Below are 18,459 nucleotides of genomic sequence, written 5' to 3'. Positions count from 1 at the left end.
ATCTAAATAAAGAATATAAGAAGGAAAGACAAAGACTGCTGTAGGGCACCCTATCTTTCAAAGGTCAGAAGGAAAGAGTGAACAGAAAAACTGAAAAAGTAAACCAGGCGAGTTTACTTGGCAGTGAACTGCCAAGAGAAAAAAACTGCCTCAAGAAACTATAATCAACTAGGTCAAATATTACTCATTTATAATTCCACCTACCATCAATTCACCCCATATTAATATGAAACCTAAGAATGGTGAACAAATTAGGATCTTTAAAAAAAATGAAAGCCTATTGCTACTATAACATTTGACTTTAAGTTTCCAAGTTGAATCTAAGTTCACAAATTCCAAAACCCCAGAAATATTTCAGTCAACACTTCTTTCTGGTTGTTATTTTCACTCTGTTAAGAGAAACAAACCCAAACTTCTAAAAATGTTCAGAGTATTTCAATCCAAAGAAAATCTCTTCATACCTCTGCCAGCTTGTATGGTAAAATAAGCTTCTCTCCCACTGTCACAGTCTTCCTTGTAACTAATGCTTCAAATAGCATCTCTTCTTTAACCTATACAGCAGAAAAGTAAATTCAATATATGATACATGACAATGGTTTGAATTAAGCCACATAGAGAAAAATGAGATCAGCAAATATACAACAGAGAAAAACAAAGACAATACACTGGGAATTATAAAATACTGGCCTCAGGGGAATGTTAAGTGTCCCACACACTCCACTTCCCCCACCCCCAAAAAAGAAAACAAGGGGTAAATAAGACAGATGCGTCTTTTTAAATCAAAGTTCTCTCTCTGGTTATAATTTAAAAGAAAAAAACATGTTTCATTGTGCAGAACATGGGAAATACAGAATAGTACAGAAAACATTTTAAGATGATCAACCATAATGCCACAACCTGGAGAAAAGGAATGAAGAGTGACAATACTTCTGGAATTCCAAGAAAATTACAATGAGTACTATTTTAGGTTTCAGATATTCATTTTTATTTACAGATGTTAAACTTCAAGATAAAGGTGATGCTTCCTTTGTTCTCTCTAGAGGCCAAAATTATCATAAATTCAATATGTATCATTTCAGTTCATATATTTATACATATATACACACATGTTAGATGTATTAATAAATATTGTATTATACTGTCAAGTGTATTTAACTCTTATCTGTATGGTATCATATTCCTATGTTTTTGAAATCTAGATTGATAACTTAGATCAAGCATATTCATTTTAACTGTTATATAGCATCCCAGTATATTTAATTACCACAGTGTGTAATCCATTCTACTTTTAGGCACTACTTTAATTTACAATTTTACACTTTTTGAAAATAACTGCAGTGAATATTCCTGCACATGATTTCAAGAGTTTCTCCGAAGTATCATACATAAAAGTGGAATTACCAGGTTGTAGTGTACACGTTTTCAGCTTTATAGGAATATTGTCAAACTCCTATACACAGTTTTTGCCAATCAGCTCTCTCAGCAGCAGCACCGAGAGTTCCCTATTTCTTCAAACCTTGACTATTCCTGGTATTCTCAGACTTTTGATTTTGCCACACTGGTGAGCATGAAATAGTAAAACAAGGGTATTTTATAAAAGTATCTGTACATAATAAATTTTTTCGTAAAATTTTATGTAGATAATATAAAATATTTCAAAAAACATCAAGACTACAAGGAAAAAATGGGTTACAAAACAAGAAAGTGAGGTACTAGTCAGTAGAGTCCCTGATATCAGCAATTCATGACAGATCTATCCTTTTTTAAAACATGATTTCGGCCCTGACTGGCGTAGCTCAGTGGATTGAACGCGGGCTGTGAACCAAAGCACTGCAGGTTCGATTCTCAGTCAGGGCACATGTCTGGGTTGCAGGCCAGGTCCCCAGCAACCACACATTGATGTTTCTCTCTTTCTTTCTTCCTCCCTTCCCTCTCTAAAAATAAATAAATAAAATCTTAAAAAAACAAAACAACAAAAAATGATTGCACCATAAAGAAAATATACCTTTGTTTGACCAATCCTCAAATTCTAAAAAATAAAAACAATTTGAGGTACATTACTTTCACAAAATGTAGTAAAACTAAAAATGTACAATTAAAAATAAAACTTGAGTGTCGCAGGTTCAATTCCCAGTCAGGGCACATGCCTGGGTTGAAAAAATAAATAAATAAAAATAAAAATAAAACTTGAACATTTTATATATATTTAAAATATTTTGATAAAATAGATTAATAGCAGATTACACAAAAATAATAAAACTAAGAAAACACATATATGATTAAATACCATTATATTGTGAGGTGTATTTCCACACTTAAGCAGTTATTATTAAAAATGAACATTTAAAAAATGAACGCTCCATACAGTAGTGTCAAGAAATTTTTCTATAAGAACAAACAAATGGCAACAATGTGGAGCAGAGGTTACTTCCATACACTTGAATATATTGGTACAAGCACTGTAGGGTTATTTGCCAATATCAGTAAACCTCAACATGTATATATACTCTAACCCGAAAGTCTACTTCTTAAACTACACCCTAGAACAGCAATTTTCAACCAGTGTGCCACAAGAATTTTCAAAACATGCAATACCTGACTATTTATTATAATGTCAGGGATACTTAGCTCTCTTCCCTTAGATTGTCAAATAAAAAAATGACAACAGCTGACCCAACGATAGCCATCTGGTTTGAATGAATCAAAATTACACCTATTTTTTTTTCGGTCAGATCAGCAAAGAATATATTTTTCTGTGTGCCACAGAATTTTGGCAATGAGTTTATGTGTGTCATGAGATGAAAATGGTTGAAAATCGCTGCCCTAAAATAATTCTCACACGTGTTAACGGGAAGACATGTGCAAGAATGCCTATCATAGTACTATCTATAAATACAAAATTATAAACAACCTCAATCACCACAAAAACACATAAATTGTTATATGTTCTTCATATAATATAATTTTAAACAGCAGCTAAAAAGAAGTTATCTAGAATCAGCACAGAAAAATTTCAAGAACATAATATGGAATGAAAAAGTCAAGTTTCAGAATGATGCATATAGTATGGTATTTATATAAAGTCTGAAAATATGCAGAACAAAACCATATATTCTTTATAGAAACATCTATCTATTCTGAAAATATAAAAACAAACAAATGGGAATGATGAACACCAAATTCATAATAGTGTTTACTTCTGGCAGGGGTGGAACACAGAGCGGGCTTCAATTATATGCAATATTTTATTACTTGTGTGGGACTACAAGTATACAGGTGTTAAACATATTATTTTCTATGTATTATGTGCTGAAAACATTTCATAATCTAACAGAGAAAAATGAGAAGAAAATATGTTAAAAGAGAAATTAATACATAAAATGGTAGAACAGTTAAATCTAAAAGTCCATTATTTGAAAATAACACAGAAAGCTAACACTATAGAAAAAAAATTTTTAATATTAACAAAGTATTTACGAAGAACACAAAATAATACATTTTAAACATTTAATCAGCACATGACTTCCTATAAAAACATGAATTATCAATATTAATTCAAGTCAGACTTGAAAATCCTAAAAAATTAGTTAACAGAAAATGAACTGAAAAAGCACCAAATATGGTCACAGGGCTGATATTTCTCCAGTCTTTGTGGAACATAATATTCACTGCTAATTATTCTTTTATACACACACACACACACACACACACACACATATATGTATATATATGTTTATTGATTCTAGACAGAGAATAAGTGGGGTGGAGGGAGGAAAGAAACATCAATGTGAAAGAGAAGCATGGATTTCTCACTTCCCATAGGGGATTGAACCCATAACTCAGGTATGTGCCCTGACCAGGGAATTAAACCCCCAACCTTTTGGTGTATGGGATGACACTCTAACCAACTGACCTACACAGGCAAGGACTAATAAATCTTTTTTTATTTGTTTTTAACTTTTTAAAACTGTTTTCAATTACAGTTTACATCCAGTATCACTGTTTATCAGTTTCAGGCATACAGCATACTGGTTAGACAATCATATACTTTACAAAGTGTTTCCCTGATATTTCCAGTACCCTACTAGAAATATTATTATTGACTACATATTCCCTATGCTGTATTTTACCTCCCCGTGACTATTTTGTAACGACCAAATTGTACTTCTCAATCCCTTCCCCTTTTCACCCAGTCCCCCACCCCCACCCCCATGGACAACCATAAGTCTGTTCTCTATATCTAGGAGTCTGCTTCTGCTTTGGTTGTTCACCTATATTGTTGTTCCGATTCCACATATAAGTAAAATCATCTGGTACTTGTCTTTCTCTGACTTATTTTACTTAGCATAATACCCTCTAGGTCCAGATTCTTTTCTTAACTGCAGAAAAAAATTATTAAAAGATGAGGAACTATCTAACTCAATTTAAGGTGTTGGCTTAATGTTGGCACTAAAACCTGATAATGATCACACACAGATTTACACGCTATGCACAATCACACAAAACACAACTAATTTTGCTTCTATTTGATGAACATCCTAAGGAAAATACTACTGAATTCATGATAGATAACTTTCCAAATATTCTTAGTTGTATGTGTGTGTATATATAACTTTTAATATAAGAAAACTTTAATACAAAATAATTAGCAATGGGCTCAATATCCAATCTGCACTTCTCACAATCACCTAATTGAGAAGCTGATACATATGTTAAATAACCATTATTTAGCCCTAGCCAGAGTGGCACACTTGGTTGGAATGTTGTCCTATAAACTGAAAGGTTGAGGGTTTGATTCCTTCTAAGGGCACACACCTAGGTTACAGGTTTGATCCCTGGTCAGAGCACTGATGAATCAACCAACTAATGTATGAGACAGCCAATCGATGTTTCTCTCCCTCCCTTCTAATTCCCTCTAAAAAATCAGTAAGCTTGTCCTTGGGTGAGAATTTTTAAAAAAAAAAAATTATTTATACTGTTTCAACAGGTATAAAAATATATTCAAAAAACAGCCCTGGCTGGTGTGGCTCAGTGGACCGAGTGCAGGCCTGCGAACCGAAAGGTTGCTGGTTCAATTCCCAGTTAGGGTATATGCCTGAGCTGCAGGGCAGGTGCCTAGTTGAGGGCATGTAAGAAGCAACCAATTGATGTATCTCTCACACATTGATGTTTCTCTCCCCCTCTTTCTCCCTCCCTTCCCCTCTCTCTAAAAAAAAAGTAAATAAATAAAATCTTTTTGAAAAAAACATAAATGTGCTAAAAACTGAACAGTTTTTGGTAATGGTAATAGGTCTAATATCTCACAATAAAAATATGGTCTACAGTTACCCACAGCTAATCTACTAGATCTTATTTGCCTTTCAATAATTTCACAATTAGCCCTGGTTGGTGTGGCTCAGTGAACTGAGTGCTGGCCTGCGAAGCAAGGGGTCGCTGGATCAACTCCCATCAGGGCACATGCCTGGGTTATGGACCAGGTCCCCAATAGAGAATGTGTAAGAGGCAACCACACAATGATGTTTCTCTCTCTCTCTTTCTCTCTCCCTCCCCCTTTAAAAAATAAATAAAATCTTTAAAAAATTTTTTTCACAATTATCCATCCCAAAAAGAATTTAGTAAACAAAAGATTCAAAACATTCACTGTTGCTGGAGGTAACTACAAAAAGTAATTTGAAAGATAACTTAAATTAAACCATTATTTAAAAAAATATTTGTTCTAGCCCTGGCTGGCATAGCTCAGTGGATTGAGCGTGGGCTGGGAACCAAAGTGTCCCAGGTTCGATTCCCAGCCAGGATACATTCCTGGGTTGCAGGCCATAACCCCCAGCAACCGCACATTGATGTTTCTCTCTATCTATCCATCTATCTATCTATCTATCTCCCTCCCTCCCTTCCCTCTCTAGAAATAAATAAATAAATAAATAAAATCTTTTAAAAATATTTGTTCTTATAAACTAAATATATTTATCACTGAAGTGAATCACTTGGAAATGAGGGAAATTAAGTTAAATCTTAACTAAAGAGTTTACATTTTGATTAACCAGTTACTATACCTACCTTTCAATTTTATCTCAACAAAATCCTTAAGACTGAAATTATTATCAACTGTAACCAATAAGAGATCATTTTAAAAAATAATTGCTAAGAACTAACTATAGGTTGGATACCATGGTAAGTCCTGTCATATCTTCCCTAGCTCCTCAACTTTGAAGATAACTTCTTTCTACTTATTATCAAACCTACAGGGTCCAGCACAAGTAACACCTTTTTTTATTATAAAATCTTTTATTACTAAATCATAAGCACATAATTCTGTAACACAATATCACACTCAAGAACACCATATGACATTTTAGGTGAAATGTTCAAATTAAAACTATAAATTATTACAACAATATTATTAATCTACCAACCACAATGATGCAAGCATTACTTCTGCCAGGCGCTGTATATTCCCAGAACCACTCCAAACTATGTATCAAATCACATTTGCTGTTAACCTATCTTTGACACTGGTAAGCATTCTTAGGATTGGATTTCCCTTTTTTACCAATACCTGAGTTCCTCTTAGAGTTGGTTGAATTGCCCTTACCAGTCTCTCACCAAAGAAGGAATACTACACTAGAACCAGAAGCCTTGGTACTAGTGTGGTACTTAGGCATTCAATATAACTTATTGAATGCCTAAACTTTTAAGACCTCCAGCCATAATCTATATATTACCACAATTCCAAATGTTTGACTAAAATATCACCTGAAATGCCTGACTGAAACACCATCTGTTCTCTGACCTTCATGACCTTCAAAGTTACAACCTTTAGATGCCACACTCAACATCCTACTACAACTTCTTCCCAATGAGTGAGTTTAGTTCCAATTTAAGGTATTCCTCCCTTCTCCTGTTCCTATTGCCAGGCTAAATCATTCCATTAAAGTTAATAAGGGACACCCAAGCACGTACAAAATCATTATCACTCTAAGGTTAGATGGTTAGATAAGCAAGAAAGAGGCATTCATTTCTCTCAAAGAGCACCACCACCTTATAATGGACACAAACTAGTGAGCAATTAACTTTCTGCTACAAAACCAAAAACGAACTATGTTAAGTAGAAACTGATGGAGTCAGTTTAGACCATTTGATAAGGTTAAGCCTCAGGAACTGGCACATGAACCAATATTTGAAAGATGAGTAATATTTTAATAGAAAAAAGCAAGCTATTCATAACTGCAAAAAAAATTGGACACTAAGATGTCCTTTAATAGGTGAATGGATAAACAAACTATTGTATATCCATGCAACGGAATATTCACAGCAATAAAGAGAAACGAGCTATTCTTAAATGCATATTGCTGAGTGAAACAAGTCAGACTGAAAAGGCTACATACTATATGATTCCAAATATGTTACATTATAGAAAAGGCAAATCTACAGTTAGTAAAACTAAGATGAGTGGTTGCCAGACATTAGGGGAGAGGGGTTGAATAGGTAAAAGGGATTTTTAGGGCACGGAAACTATTTTGTATGATACCTTATAACACAGGATACATGACATTACATCTTTGTCAGAATCCATAGACCACAAAGAGTGAATCTTAATGTATACAAAGTTTTTGAAAATTATTTAAGATATTGAGGGATCCTAGGAAAGAATTCAGACCATGATAACAGAATCTAACTGTATGACAAATATATGAAACAATGTCAATGCTCAAGGAAGTGGGTGGGAAGAAAAGGTATTGACCTAACTAATTCTGAAAATGAAGGAAGTCTATCAAAGACAGAAGGAACTACACATAAGCACTCTAGTTAATAAAGTCATTTCCCACTGGGGTATGGGTTAGCAATTCTAATACTGTTATACGTGTATACTACAACTAAATAATTAACTAAATGAATGAAAGATGATGGGAGAAAGTTTCCTCATTGTTAGAATGGGAGTTTACATATGAGTAAGGGGAGAAGGCTGGAATGATACATGTAATAATGGATTAGTAAGAAACACCAGCATGACTTTGTCATTATATACAGACAGTTACTCAAAAATATTTGTTGGTATACCCAGATTAGCATACACACATATGTATTTCCTTGCTCTATCAGAGAAGAGGGCCTATAAAAAAAAATGATACCCCTTTAAAAATGAATCTGGCAAGATGAGAAGTTAGCAGGGAAAACATGAGAAATCACTCCAGGAAAAAAAAATAAGGTAATAAAGAATTTGATATGGAAAAAAGGATAGTAAGAGATCATGACCTTTGGTTCCTGTAAAATTATAAAGAAAGAAAAACTCCTTTTCTCCCCACCCATCCAGATACCCCATCTTCAAATAAAATAATCTAACCAAAACCTTAGCATGAATGGAAATCTTAAATATAGAAGAAAAACTAGCAAAGGCCTAGAACATTATACAGACTAGAGTGAAATATTCATCCTAACCAGCAAATTGACAGGTTATGGATATCTGGGGCAAGAGGAGGCAGGGGAGATAACTCAAATCTTTTGAAGATTGTGGCACATGCAATAGCAAAATTTCCACCTTTTGGAGAAACACTATTAATAAAAAACATTAATCAATCTATTTATCCCTACAAAATAGTCACACAAAATAAAAACTGAAAAGTTACTCAGGATTTAAAATGACAATTGAGAATGTAATCACTCACTTCTAACAATTCTGAGACAACAGGCAGAACTTCAGGATTACAGATATCTATGGAGTCATCCGGTATGTCTTCTTTTTATAACGAATATTACCCAAATGTAGTATTGCTGAGAGAAGAGAGAAAATCCTGCAAAAATAAAATAAAAAATTACAGCTTGCTTGTGCGCATTCTCTAAGCTTATTTCATCCCCAAAGTTCTACTCAAGCAAATTAACTAGTATAAATGTGTAGTAGTCTTCAGAAAATACGACATATGGGAATAATAATTTTAACTAAAATTTATTGAGTATGTAGAATGTCAGGCACTGTGCAAAGTGCTTTACAAACCTTATTTTCAGGACTGTACCTACCAATTGTCAGAAAAGTTGTTTAAAGGGGACTTCAGATAATAATTTATCTGTATCTGCTGTAGTGTTACAACAGCCCACACCTTTCTAAATGCTTTTCATCCTGACTGGAATGTCTTTTCCCTACACTGTCTATTTCAGATCTTCTAAATCAGAATTTTTCAGGCCTTGGAATCTGTTAACCAAGTAGCCTAGATGATTTTTTATTAGTAGTATTATTTAAGAAAAGCTTTCTTAGATCATATTATGGTATCCTTGATAAATGTGTTTTTTTAAAAGCCTGAGGCCATTGGGGTATATTACCTAGTATCAGGCCACCACTGTGAAACATCTACATCTGGACCCTCCTTTCTGTCCTTCCCTCCTGGACAACCAATCATACCCTCCTGAGTCTAAAGAATTCATGCCCCTCCTTCCAATCAACAACCAATTCCCCCTCTCATGCTCCCCATTCCATGAACTCCAGTTTACTCAGAAACATTATTATTCCTTTTTCCTATCTCTCATCTGAACCCACAAGAACTTTCTATCAAAATAATCTCACATTCACTTCTCTTACTTTAAAAACACCCATCCCAGACCCCTTATCTTCTCCTTTCCTTCTCATACAGCATTAACTTATACTCCTTGTCTTCACTTTGTCATTCCTTATTTGCTAGCATATTCTGACACCTAAAATGTCTCATAGAGGTTACCATGGACTTCCATGTAACTAAGAAAAGCATATTAAAACTCTATCTAAAAGCCATTCCTAAAAATTCATATATACACACATCTTTGTGCCTTGACCAGTTTATTTCCTCAGGATAAATTTATTCTATTTGTAAAATTGTAACTCCATGTTTCCTCAAATTAGGAGGTATTCTAAATAAAACAAAAATACTGATTTAGGGACCTAATAGCAAAATTTTCAGAGGTCCTGAATCAACACCTTAATTTTTAGGTCTAATTTCTCAAATAATTAAAAATTTTATGGTGATTCAAACAAAATACAAGTCAATTATAAAGGAATAAATCATAAAATTAGTCTGGGTTAAATTAAAGAGGAAACAGTGTCAACTTAAACATTATAAAAACTAATGGAAGCCAAATAACATAAGAACACTAATTCCTGAGCCATTTAAAAAAAAAACTATTTTTAGCCCCCGGCGGGTGGTTCAGTTGGTTGGAGTGTCGCCCCACACACCAGAAGGTTGGGAATTTGATCCCCAGTCAGGGTGCACAGGGAAGGTGACCAATCATTGTTTCTCATATTGATGTGTGCATGTGTCTCTCTCCCTTTCTCTCCCTCCCCACCTTCCCTTCCTCTCTCTCTAAAAATCAGCTAACATATCCTTGGGTTAGGATTTTTTAAAAAAGTATTTTTAGCGGTAGTTTCTATGGTTGCTAATTACACTGTTTCAGAATTTTGGGTTCAAAAATCAGCACGTTAATGTTTTCTCACACAGAAATACATAATGAACAGACTCCAGCAATAAAAAATATATAAGAAAATCAATATACTATGATTCAATATAAAAGATTAGTAAATATAAGTAATAATCCCTGTTCTCAAAAAGCTTATAATCTTGAATTAGGAAATAACAATAAATAATCATACTATGGGACAGGATATTTTAAAATACAGAAGGCAGAAATAACATAGACTTAAAGAAAATTTCATTAAAAACGTAGTACATGAACATATTCTAAAGCAAACAGATTTCAATTCAATGCCAAATTTTAGGCTGCCTGCAAAGTGGTATTAAGAGGAATTTTTGGATGGACCTGAATACAATAGAAAAGGATGTTGTGGTTTATTAGCAGGTACAATCACTGTCACAACAGAGGGGAATAGCAGTACCCATGATATGCCCTCTACCCAAAAAATAAAAAGTATTTGAATGACTGAAAAAGAGATGAAGATCATTCCTTCATGGAATGTATAAAATATCAATGCTTAGAACACAACATAATACTTTAGAGAACACTACCAGTCTAGTTAAAATGCAAAATTTGTGTTAGGAAATATCTAAAGATAATATCTGAGCCATAGAGAAAAGTCACACTGAATGTCAGGCTACTAAGAACAGAATGTTCAGTGGTTTCCAATATTTCACACTGTCACATCACAGTATAGAAGACATCCCTTAGTGTCTGAGAAGTAAATACTATATTTCTATCTTATGTTATCTTAAAAATATGAAATTAAGCTTCACTATTACTTAGTATATAGATTGACACTTCAGTTCAAATGTCAGCCAGGTATTAGATGAGGTAAATGCGGTATCCTGAGAGAAGAGTATTAAGTAATATAGCATGGAGTAATTGACCGGGTACTCTCATTTAATAACTTTATGCCCCATTAGTGGGTTTACATATTTACATATTATTTAGTTTTATCTTTCATAAAAAAATTCTGGCAAATTATCTGCTAACTGAAGATCCATTCCAATAATGTAATGGCAAACACAAAAAATGGTAAAGCTGGTATTTTTCTACTCCTACTGTGAGATTAAAAGTTAACAATATAAACAGAGCTAACATATTATCTACACTAACTCCCTCCTCAAAAAATAGTTTTAAGTTTTACAATTTTTTTCCTGAGGAGAATCAAGGTTATTTGTATCTTTAATCTTAAATAGATTTTTCATTTAAATATAATTTACTTTATCTTTATTTCAACCTTTTTACATTACTATCTTGTTTATATCTAGTACAGTTAACACAACATGTTTAATACAATAGTAAAGACAAAGTTACAGAGGAAATACACAGAAAATTATGTTTTACTGATAGGTATGCATGCTTTTATAAGATTATATATCAATGATATAGAAAATAAGAAGGTGAAAAACAGTTTTATGAAGCAACAGTGTTTAAGATCCATGAAGAGGCTTCATGGGCACCAGAAACTCTTATAATTATATATAAAGGTTTATGAAAGTGAATTTTACAGAAAGAAGAGCTCCTGCTTTCAACTGAATTTCAAAGTATCTCAAGAAATTATGACAAAAAAAGCAATTCAAAACAAGTCTGTTAGAAAAATAAGTTATCTAAGCCATGCCTACAATGGAAGAGGCACTAAATCAGGAATATAATAAAACTGTTTCAAAGAACCAAGAGAGGAATTTTGAAACACACATCATAATTTGTTCCCTAATGAGGGTATAAAAATACAATAAATAAACTCACTGTCTTCGTGTCTTGGGAAGAAATCCTACCATTTCCATGGCCAGTTGTAAACGTTCAAAGTCATGTCTCAAATCTTCGCCCTCTGTGGTAAAGCAATCCTATTTATTTAAGGGGAAATAAAAGGGGGAAATCAAGATTACCTATTGAAAACTAACAGAAGCCACTTAGAAATCAAGTAATTTTTAGGTAAGTACACTATGCATAAAAATTAGAGTTAGTAAAATATTTAGACATAGTCAAATTCATTAGACTTATCTTATGCAAACTAAACACATACTTACCAAATAACCATTCAAGTTACCTTGCTTTTCCCTTTTACAATCTCCAAGGCAAAAACTTCAAAAGTAACTTATGATACCAATTTTGATTTTGGGAGGTTCTGAAGAGTTTTAGAGACCCAAAGCATTCAAGAGAGCCCAACTGAACGAACAAGTGCTATTTATTCAACAAATACTTAATAAATGCTTATACACGTGCAAGGCACTAAACTAGATTCTGGGACAAACAAAAATAAATTTTAGAATAGACAGTAATTAGTTGAAAAGTGGAGCAAAGATTTATATGATGCCAAACTACTGTAGTATCAATATTAGATATAATATAAATAGCTCCAAATAAAATAACATGATAATCAATCGGCACAAAAGAGGATGCACTACCAGATTAAAAAATATTACTTTTTTATTAGCTAGAATTTGTTTTTATTTATTTTGTTATCTTTACATGAGAATACATCTATTGATTTTACAGAGAAAAGGGAGGGAAAGATAGAGAATCATCAATTGCTTGCCTCTCACATATGCCCCAACCAGGGTCTGAACCCACAACCTAGGCATATGCCCTGACCTAGAATCAAACCCACAGACTTTAGGTTTAAGGGATGATGCTCCAATAAACTAAGTCATACAGCCCAGGGGAAGTATTACTATTTTGGAGTAACCCTTGTTTCAGTTTCCAAAAAAAAGTGAATCATTAATACTGTACACTTAAGTCTTTAAATTTAAATCCCTTTACTGTATGTTCTCAGAGTCCATTACACTTACATTGTTAAAAGCCTCCTCACTCATATTTACTTTTGTAATGCCTATCATCCTACTAAATGCTATATCAAACATTCAGAAAAAATAAATTGTTATCTGCTATGTTCACTGCGTATCTCTAGTATCAAGTTAGAGCCAAGAAAAAGTAGGTCATTATTGAAATAAATATATAACTACTGAATAAGCACTAAATTGAATAAAATATTCCTTTTTGAGAAATAAAGTGTTCATTTACTTTTTTTAAAGTATCGAGCATTGAGTTCCCTCTATAACTCCAAATGTATCGCACTGCTGGGCAAGATGGCAGCAGCATAGGTAAACACAGTACTCGCCTCCTTGCACAACTACATCAAAATTACAATCGCCTCCTCCCACAAGCACATCAAAATTACAACTAAACTATAGAACCACCAGCATTCAGAACTACCTGGAATCTGCTGAATGAAAGTCCTATAACCAGGGAATTAAAGAAGCCACATCAAGATTGGTAGGAGTGGCAGAGACACGGAACTGGCTGGTCCCACATCCATGAGTGGGGGTTAAAAATCAGAACTATCTCAACTGTGGAGATCCTCTCTAAGGAGTGAGAGGTCCCAGGCCCATACCTGGCCTCCTATCCCAGGGTTCCAGTGCCAGGAAGAGAAGTCCTTATTACTTCTGGCTGTAAAAACCAGCAGGGATTGAGGCTGAGGAAAAGGAGGGCTCCTGGAGTCCCAGGCAGTTCTCTCTTAAAAGAGTCTGTCAACAGACTTACTCAAGACACACTGGCTCCAGCACTGGGGCAGCAGCTTGAAAGGCACCAGAGGCATAAGGGGAGGAACTAAAGTGTCTGGCATCAGAAGTGAGGGAACTGAAGCATTTATATGCCCATCTCCCATCAGTCACTAGTTCAGGACTTCTTGGGGGTGGGGGAGCACAAAGGTCAGAGTTCTGGGAAAAGCCTTCAGGTGCCAAGATGTAAATACTGACTGCTGCAGGTCATGGAGAGACCAGTGATCTGGTAGGGTTCAAACAATAAGGCAGGGAACTAAACCACAACTGTTAAAACCTTTTCAACTGAAAAAGATAGATGATTCCTCTTGAGCTCAGCTCAAGCTTAGTCTTACTTGATAACATGCCACAGCACACCCCCCATAAACACAGCAAATTGTTCTTTCATGCTATCAGCCTTTTTTTCCCTTTGTATGGGATGATAACAACCCTTTCTCATTTAGAAGTGCCCACAATAAGCATGGCAATTTAGGCATTTAATATGGGTATCAGGAGAGAAAGTGAAGTGTATAGTCATTAAGACATTTTTAATGCTGTTATTATTTTTTAGAATGGATTTGGAAAATCAGACTTTATACCTACCAGTTGATAATGCAGAACATAAATCAGAATATCTGACTTTGAGAGTTAGTAAAGATACTGGAACATAGCCTGACTCAAATCCCAATTACAATATTAACTTCCTTCACCACCACGGGAAAGTCACTTAAATTTTCAGTTACCATTGCTAGTTCGGTGAAAGGCAATCTTACTAACTACAACCAAAGGTTTTATAATGATCAAACATAATATGGATGTTAATGTGGTTTTCATTTATTTTACTTTTAAAATTTTTATTTATTGAGTTTAGAGAGAGAGAGGAAGGAGAGGGAAAGGGAGAGAAAGATACAAGGAAAGAAAGACAGCAATTTGTTGCTCTACTTATTTATGCATTCATTGGTTAATTTTTGTATGTGTTCTGCCTGGCTATCAAACCCACTACCTTGGCATATTGGGACAACACTCTAACCAACTGAGCTACCTGAAAGAGACTGGCACAGGATGAGGAGTAAAGCCAGAAAGGAAACCTGAGGGAATGACCACAAACTTATAAAATGCCAACAGGAATAGCAGGAGTCTTTATGCTGTAGAAACACTTACAATGCAAAGATTACAGATTCAAAAGATTCCATCCAAGTTGCATAAGGATCTACCTACACTGCAGTAGGTCTTCCTCATGGAAAAAATAGGCTGCCAGGTATTATAAAAATGTTTGAATTCCTATAAAGGTAATAATCACCAGATGTGAGTTTATTCTCAGTGGATAGTAAATTCTAATTCCTCTGCAGCATGGTGACCATGAAAGTATCCTGAGATTTTATTACGACAATTCTCATTAAAACTCTGACTGATAGTTGAACCCTAAATCATTCAAAGATTGTTTCAAAAAAAAGTTTTTTAAAAGTTAGGTGACACTAACCCTTTGCATTGAAGTTATTCAAAACCAGCTCTAAGGTTAAATTATTTGAATAGATGATTACTATTTAAAGAAGAGAATTTAACATTACCAAATGTCTTCCACATATGGGAGTCACTGTAAGAGTCACCTGACATATATAATCTCACTAAATCCTCAAAACACAAAAAAGAAAATTATGGGTATGTATAATAGGATAATCCTTAAAGGAAATCACCATCCAATGGGTAACACCAGGAGCCCTGTTAAAAGCAATTTTCTCACTGGTTTCCCTTGGGATCATTTGTACAACTGCATAGTGTATGGTAAGTAATATAGCACAAGTGTGTGAACAGTCCTTAACAATCCTCTCCTTCTATAATGCTAGTCACATAAGTTCTAATAACTCAGAAGGAAACAAAGTTCAGTTTGCCCCAAAATATACTCAAAGGAGGAACGATAAGGAAAGAACAAACTAAAAGATCCTTAGACTGACTGCTTGCTTCCATTAATTAACTTGTAAGGGGAGTGGGGGGAAGTAACAGAAATTACAACTAAAATTCAAACTATAATAGACTTGAAAAGACAATAAGCAGGAAGATGGTGATGAAAGCAATATTAAAGGAGCAAAAGAATATGGCTACAAAGTCCTTCCAAAAGAAAAAAATGGATAACAATGATTCTATGGAGGCAGCAATGGTAAAAACATTTATTGAGCACTTACTAAGTATGCACTCTACCAAGCTACTTAGATGCACTAATACTCACAAATTTTCACAATAAAGACCATTATTAACCCCTTAAATAGATGATAAAGACAAAAGAATTAGGTGACCTGCTCATGTTGTCAAAACTAGTAATTGGATGAGCCAGTATACAAGCCAAGTCTATCTACTTCGGAGCCCAAATTTTTAAGCATTAAACTCTCTAAGGAATAGCAGATTGGTTCACAATTTCACTGTAAGCTCTGTACAAGCAATAAAGTCTTATACTTGCCATGTGTTTCCAGGTGTCCCAACTACTTCCCAACAAGGCACACTCACTTGGTATAATAAATGAAAGATGAAAGCCTCTCAAGAGTGACAAAACAGCATAAAATCTTTGTACCAAAATTTATCAGAATCTACAAACTTAAATGTCTGAAATTTATTTTCCAAAATGTTAAATCAAAAACCATAAATCACTTGTTTTGTTATAAAATGGTAATGCAATTAAGCTTTGAGGGAAAAAATTAATGTCCATAATTAATGATCAACTCTGAAAGAGGCTAGTTTTTTAATTAGTGGAATTTTTATCACATGCAGTAAGAATTAAAGGCATGGTTATTTAACACAAGAGCTAAGACATTTTATGTTTTCAGAAGGAATGGTTAATAAATTAGTAGTTCATTAGTTAATAGATATAGTGTGTATTTTCAGACCATTAGATCTGACCTGACTGCAAACTAAAAGAAAAAAGATTTTTTGTGCTTTTTATGATTATATGCTTGTCCTTCTAAAAATATAACAAAAAAAGCTACATTTACCTCATCATTTTATATCATATATGCCTGTAATCACTCAATTTAAAACATAATATAAAACATAAAGTGTGAATACAGTCTCTTGCTATTAAAAAAGTCAGAAAAATTATATACACATTTATTATGTAAAAAGACTGTTAACTGATACATAAACCAAGAAGGATGTAACTTTTAAAAATAAACAATACTCATGTGAGCAATTAAAGCACTAAAAAATAATTTAAAAAAATAAAGTCAAGGAAAAAAACCTCTGTAGCTCATGAGGATCTACATCAATGCTGGTATCAGGAACTCAGTCAGTTTATTATTTGAATAATAAATAAATAAAATAAAAGCCATTATTCAAAATAATAATGAATATAGACTAAATGTTAGCAAGTAAAAAAATCCCCCAAATTAAATTATCTGTTTTTTAAACAACTATACACACACACACAAATCAATCGACAGAAATTAAACACTGATCTATCTTCATTCCTAGATTGTTTGTATGTCAGCTGATTTTCTTTCTAAGTCAAAATAGAGGCAAATGTGCAAGGTAAGTGTCCCTTAACAGGAACACATGGTTTTTAGGTACTTGTACTGACCGGCTCAGAGTCATAGCAATAATCATCCCAGCTCTGTCTGAGAGGTTTCTTTGTTATCTGAAAGTAAGGCAGATTAGTTAGGTAGAAATAATGGTTATCACACTTCCCTAATCATGTCTTCAAGTGTTCAGGTGTCATTGCTGCTGTTCAAAGGAAGTCATTTTGTATAGCAGCATAAAACAAAAACAACTAGGTAAACATTCCAAATCTGGGAGATCATATATTATTTTAAACCAATCCATGCTTTCTATTATCCAGTGACTCTAAGATTCTTATTAACTGCTGAGTCACGTATGTTATAAATAATAACCTTTATAACAAAATATGTAAGGCATGGCCACTGATTACAAAAAGATCTGGAAGAACAGTAAACTCTGAAATTCTCTATTACTAATAACTATCAGCTCACTTATGGGCAATGCCTACTTTTTAAAAAGAAAATATTTAATCACCCAAATATAATGCAAATAGTTTAAATAGGGGAGAGAAAAAACTCAAAAACCACATCAACCTTTTTGTTAAAAAATCTACTTAAGTCTACATAGTACAAATGCCTAGTATTACATCAAAAAGTGATATTTTGAGTAATTTTGAAATTATCATATATTAATACAGTTATTTTGTTCATATGAATATGTCACTTCATATGTCAGTTATACAGCAATGCTATATACCTTGGGAAATGTCTAAGATGTGATTTTCATAACCTTAAAACACTATAATCTTTGAGCCATTATCAAAGTGTCAATTTGCTTATAAAAACTTTTAAGGATTTGTTTTAATTACCAGAAAGGCTGTCTTTCCATACATATTACATCTTGCCTTCAATTAAGAAAATTTGTTATTTAAGTGAGGTACTGTGATACCAATTCCATTATATTGGTCCTAGAATTTTTGCTAATATGAAGAATAATAAACTCA

General features: G+C 33.6%; 1 protein-coding gene across 1 annotated transcript in view; it reads right to left on the bottom strand.

Moving 5' to 3' along the window:
- MYO9A (myosin IXA) overlaps positions 1-18,459 on the bottom strand; it is a 258,914-nt gene that overhangs the window by 181,949 nt on the left and 58,506 nt on the right. The window contains 5 exon segments of the mRNA XM_028507508.2: positions 462-551; positions 8,664-8,725; positions 8,728-8,789; positions 12,184-12,281; positions 17,539-17,595. Coding sequence (XP_028363309.1) covers positions 462-551; positions 8,664-8,725; positions 8,728-8,789; positions 12,184-12,281; positions 17,539-17,595 — 369 coding nt within the window.

This window comes from Phyllostomus discolor, chromosome 1 (genome assembly GCF_004126475.2).
Source record: "Phyllostomus discolor isolate MPI-MPIP mPhyDis1 chromosome 1, mPhyDis1.pri.v3, whole genome shotgun sequence".
Classification (NCBI taxonomy): domain Eukaryota; kingdom Metazoa; phylum Chordata; class Mammalia; order Chiroptera; family Phyllostomidae; genus Phyllostomus; species Phyllostomus discolor.
The sequence above is the reverse complement of the archived record's forward strand: the minus strand, read 5'-3'. Positions and strand labels throughout refer to the sequence as shown.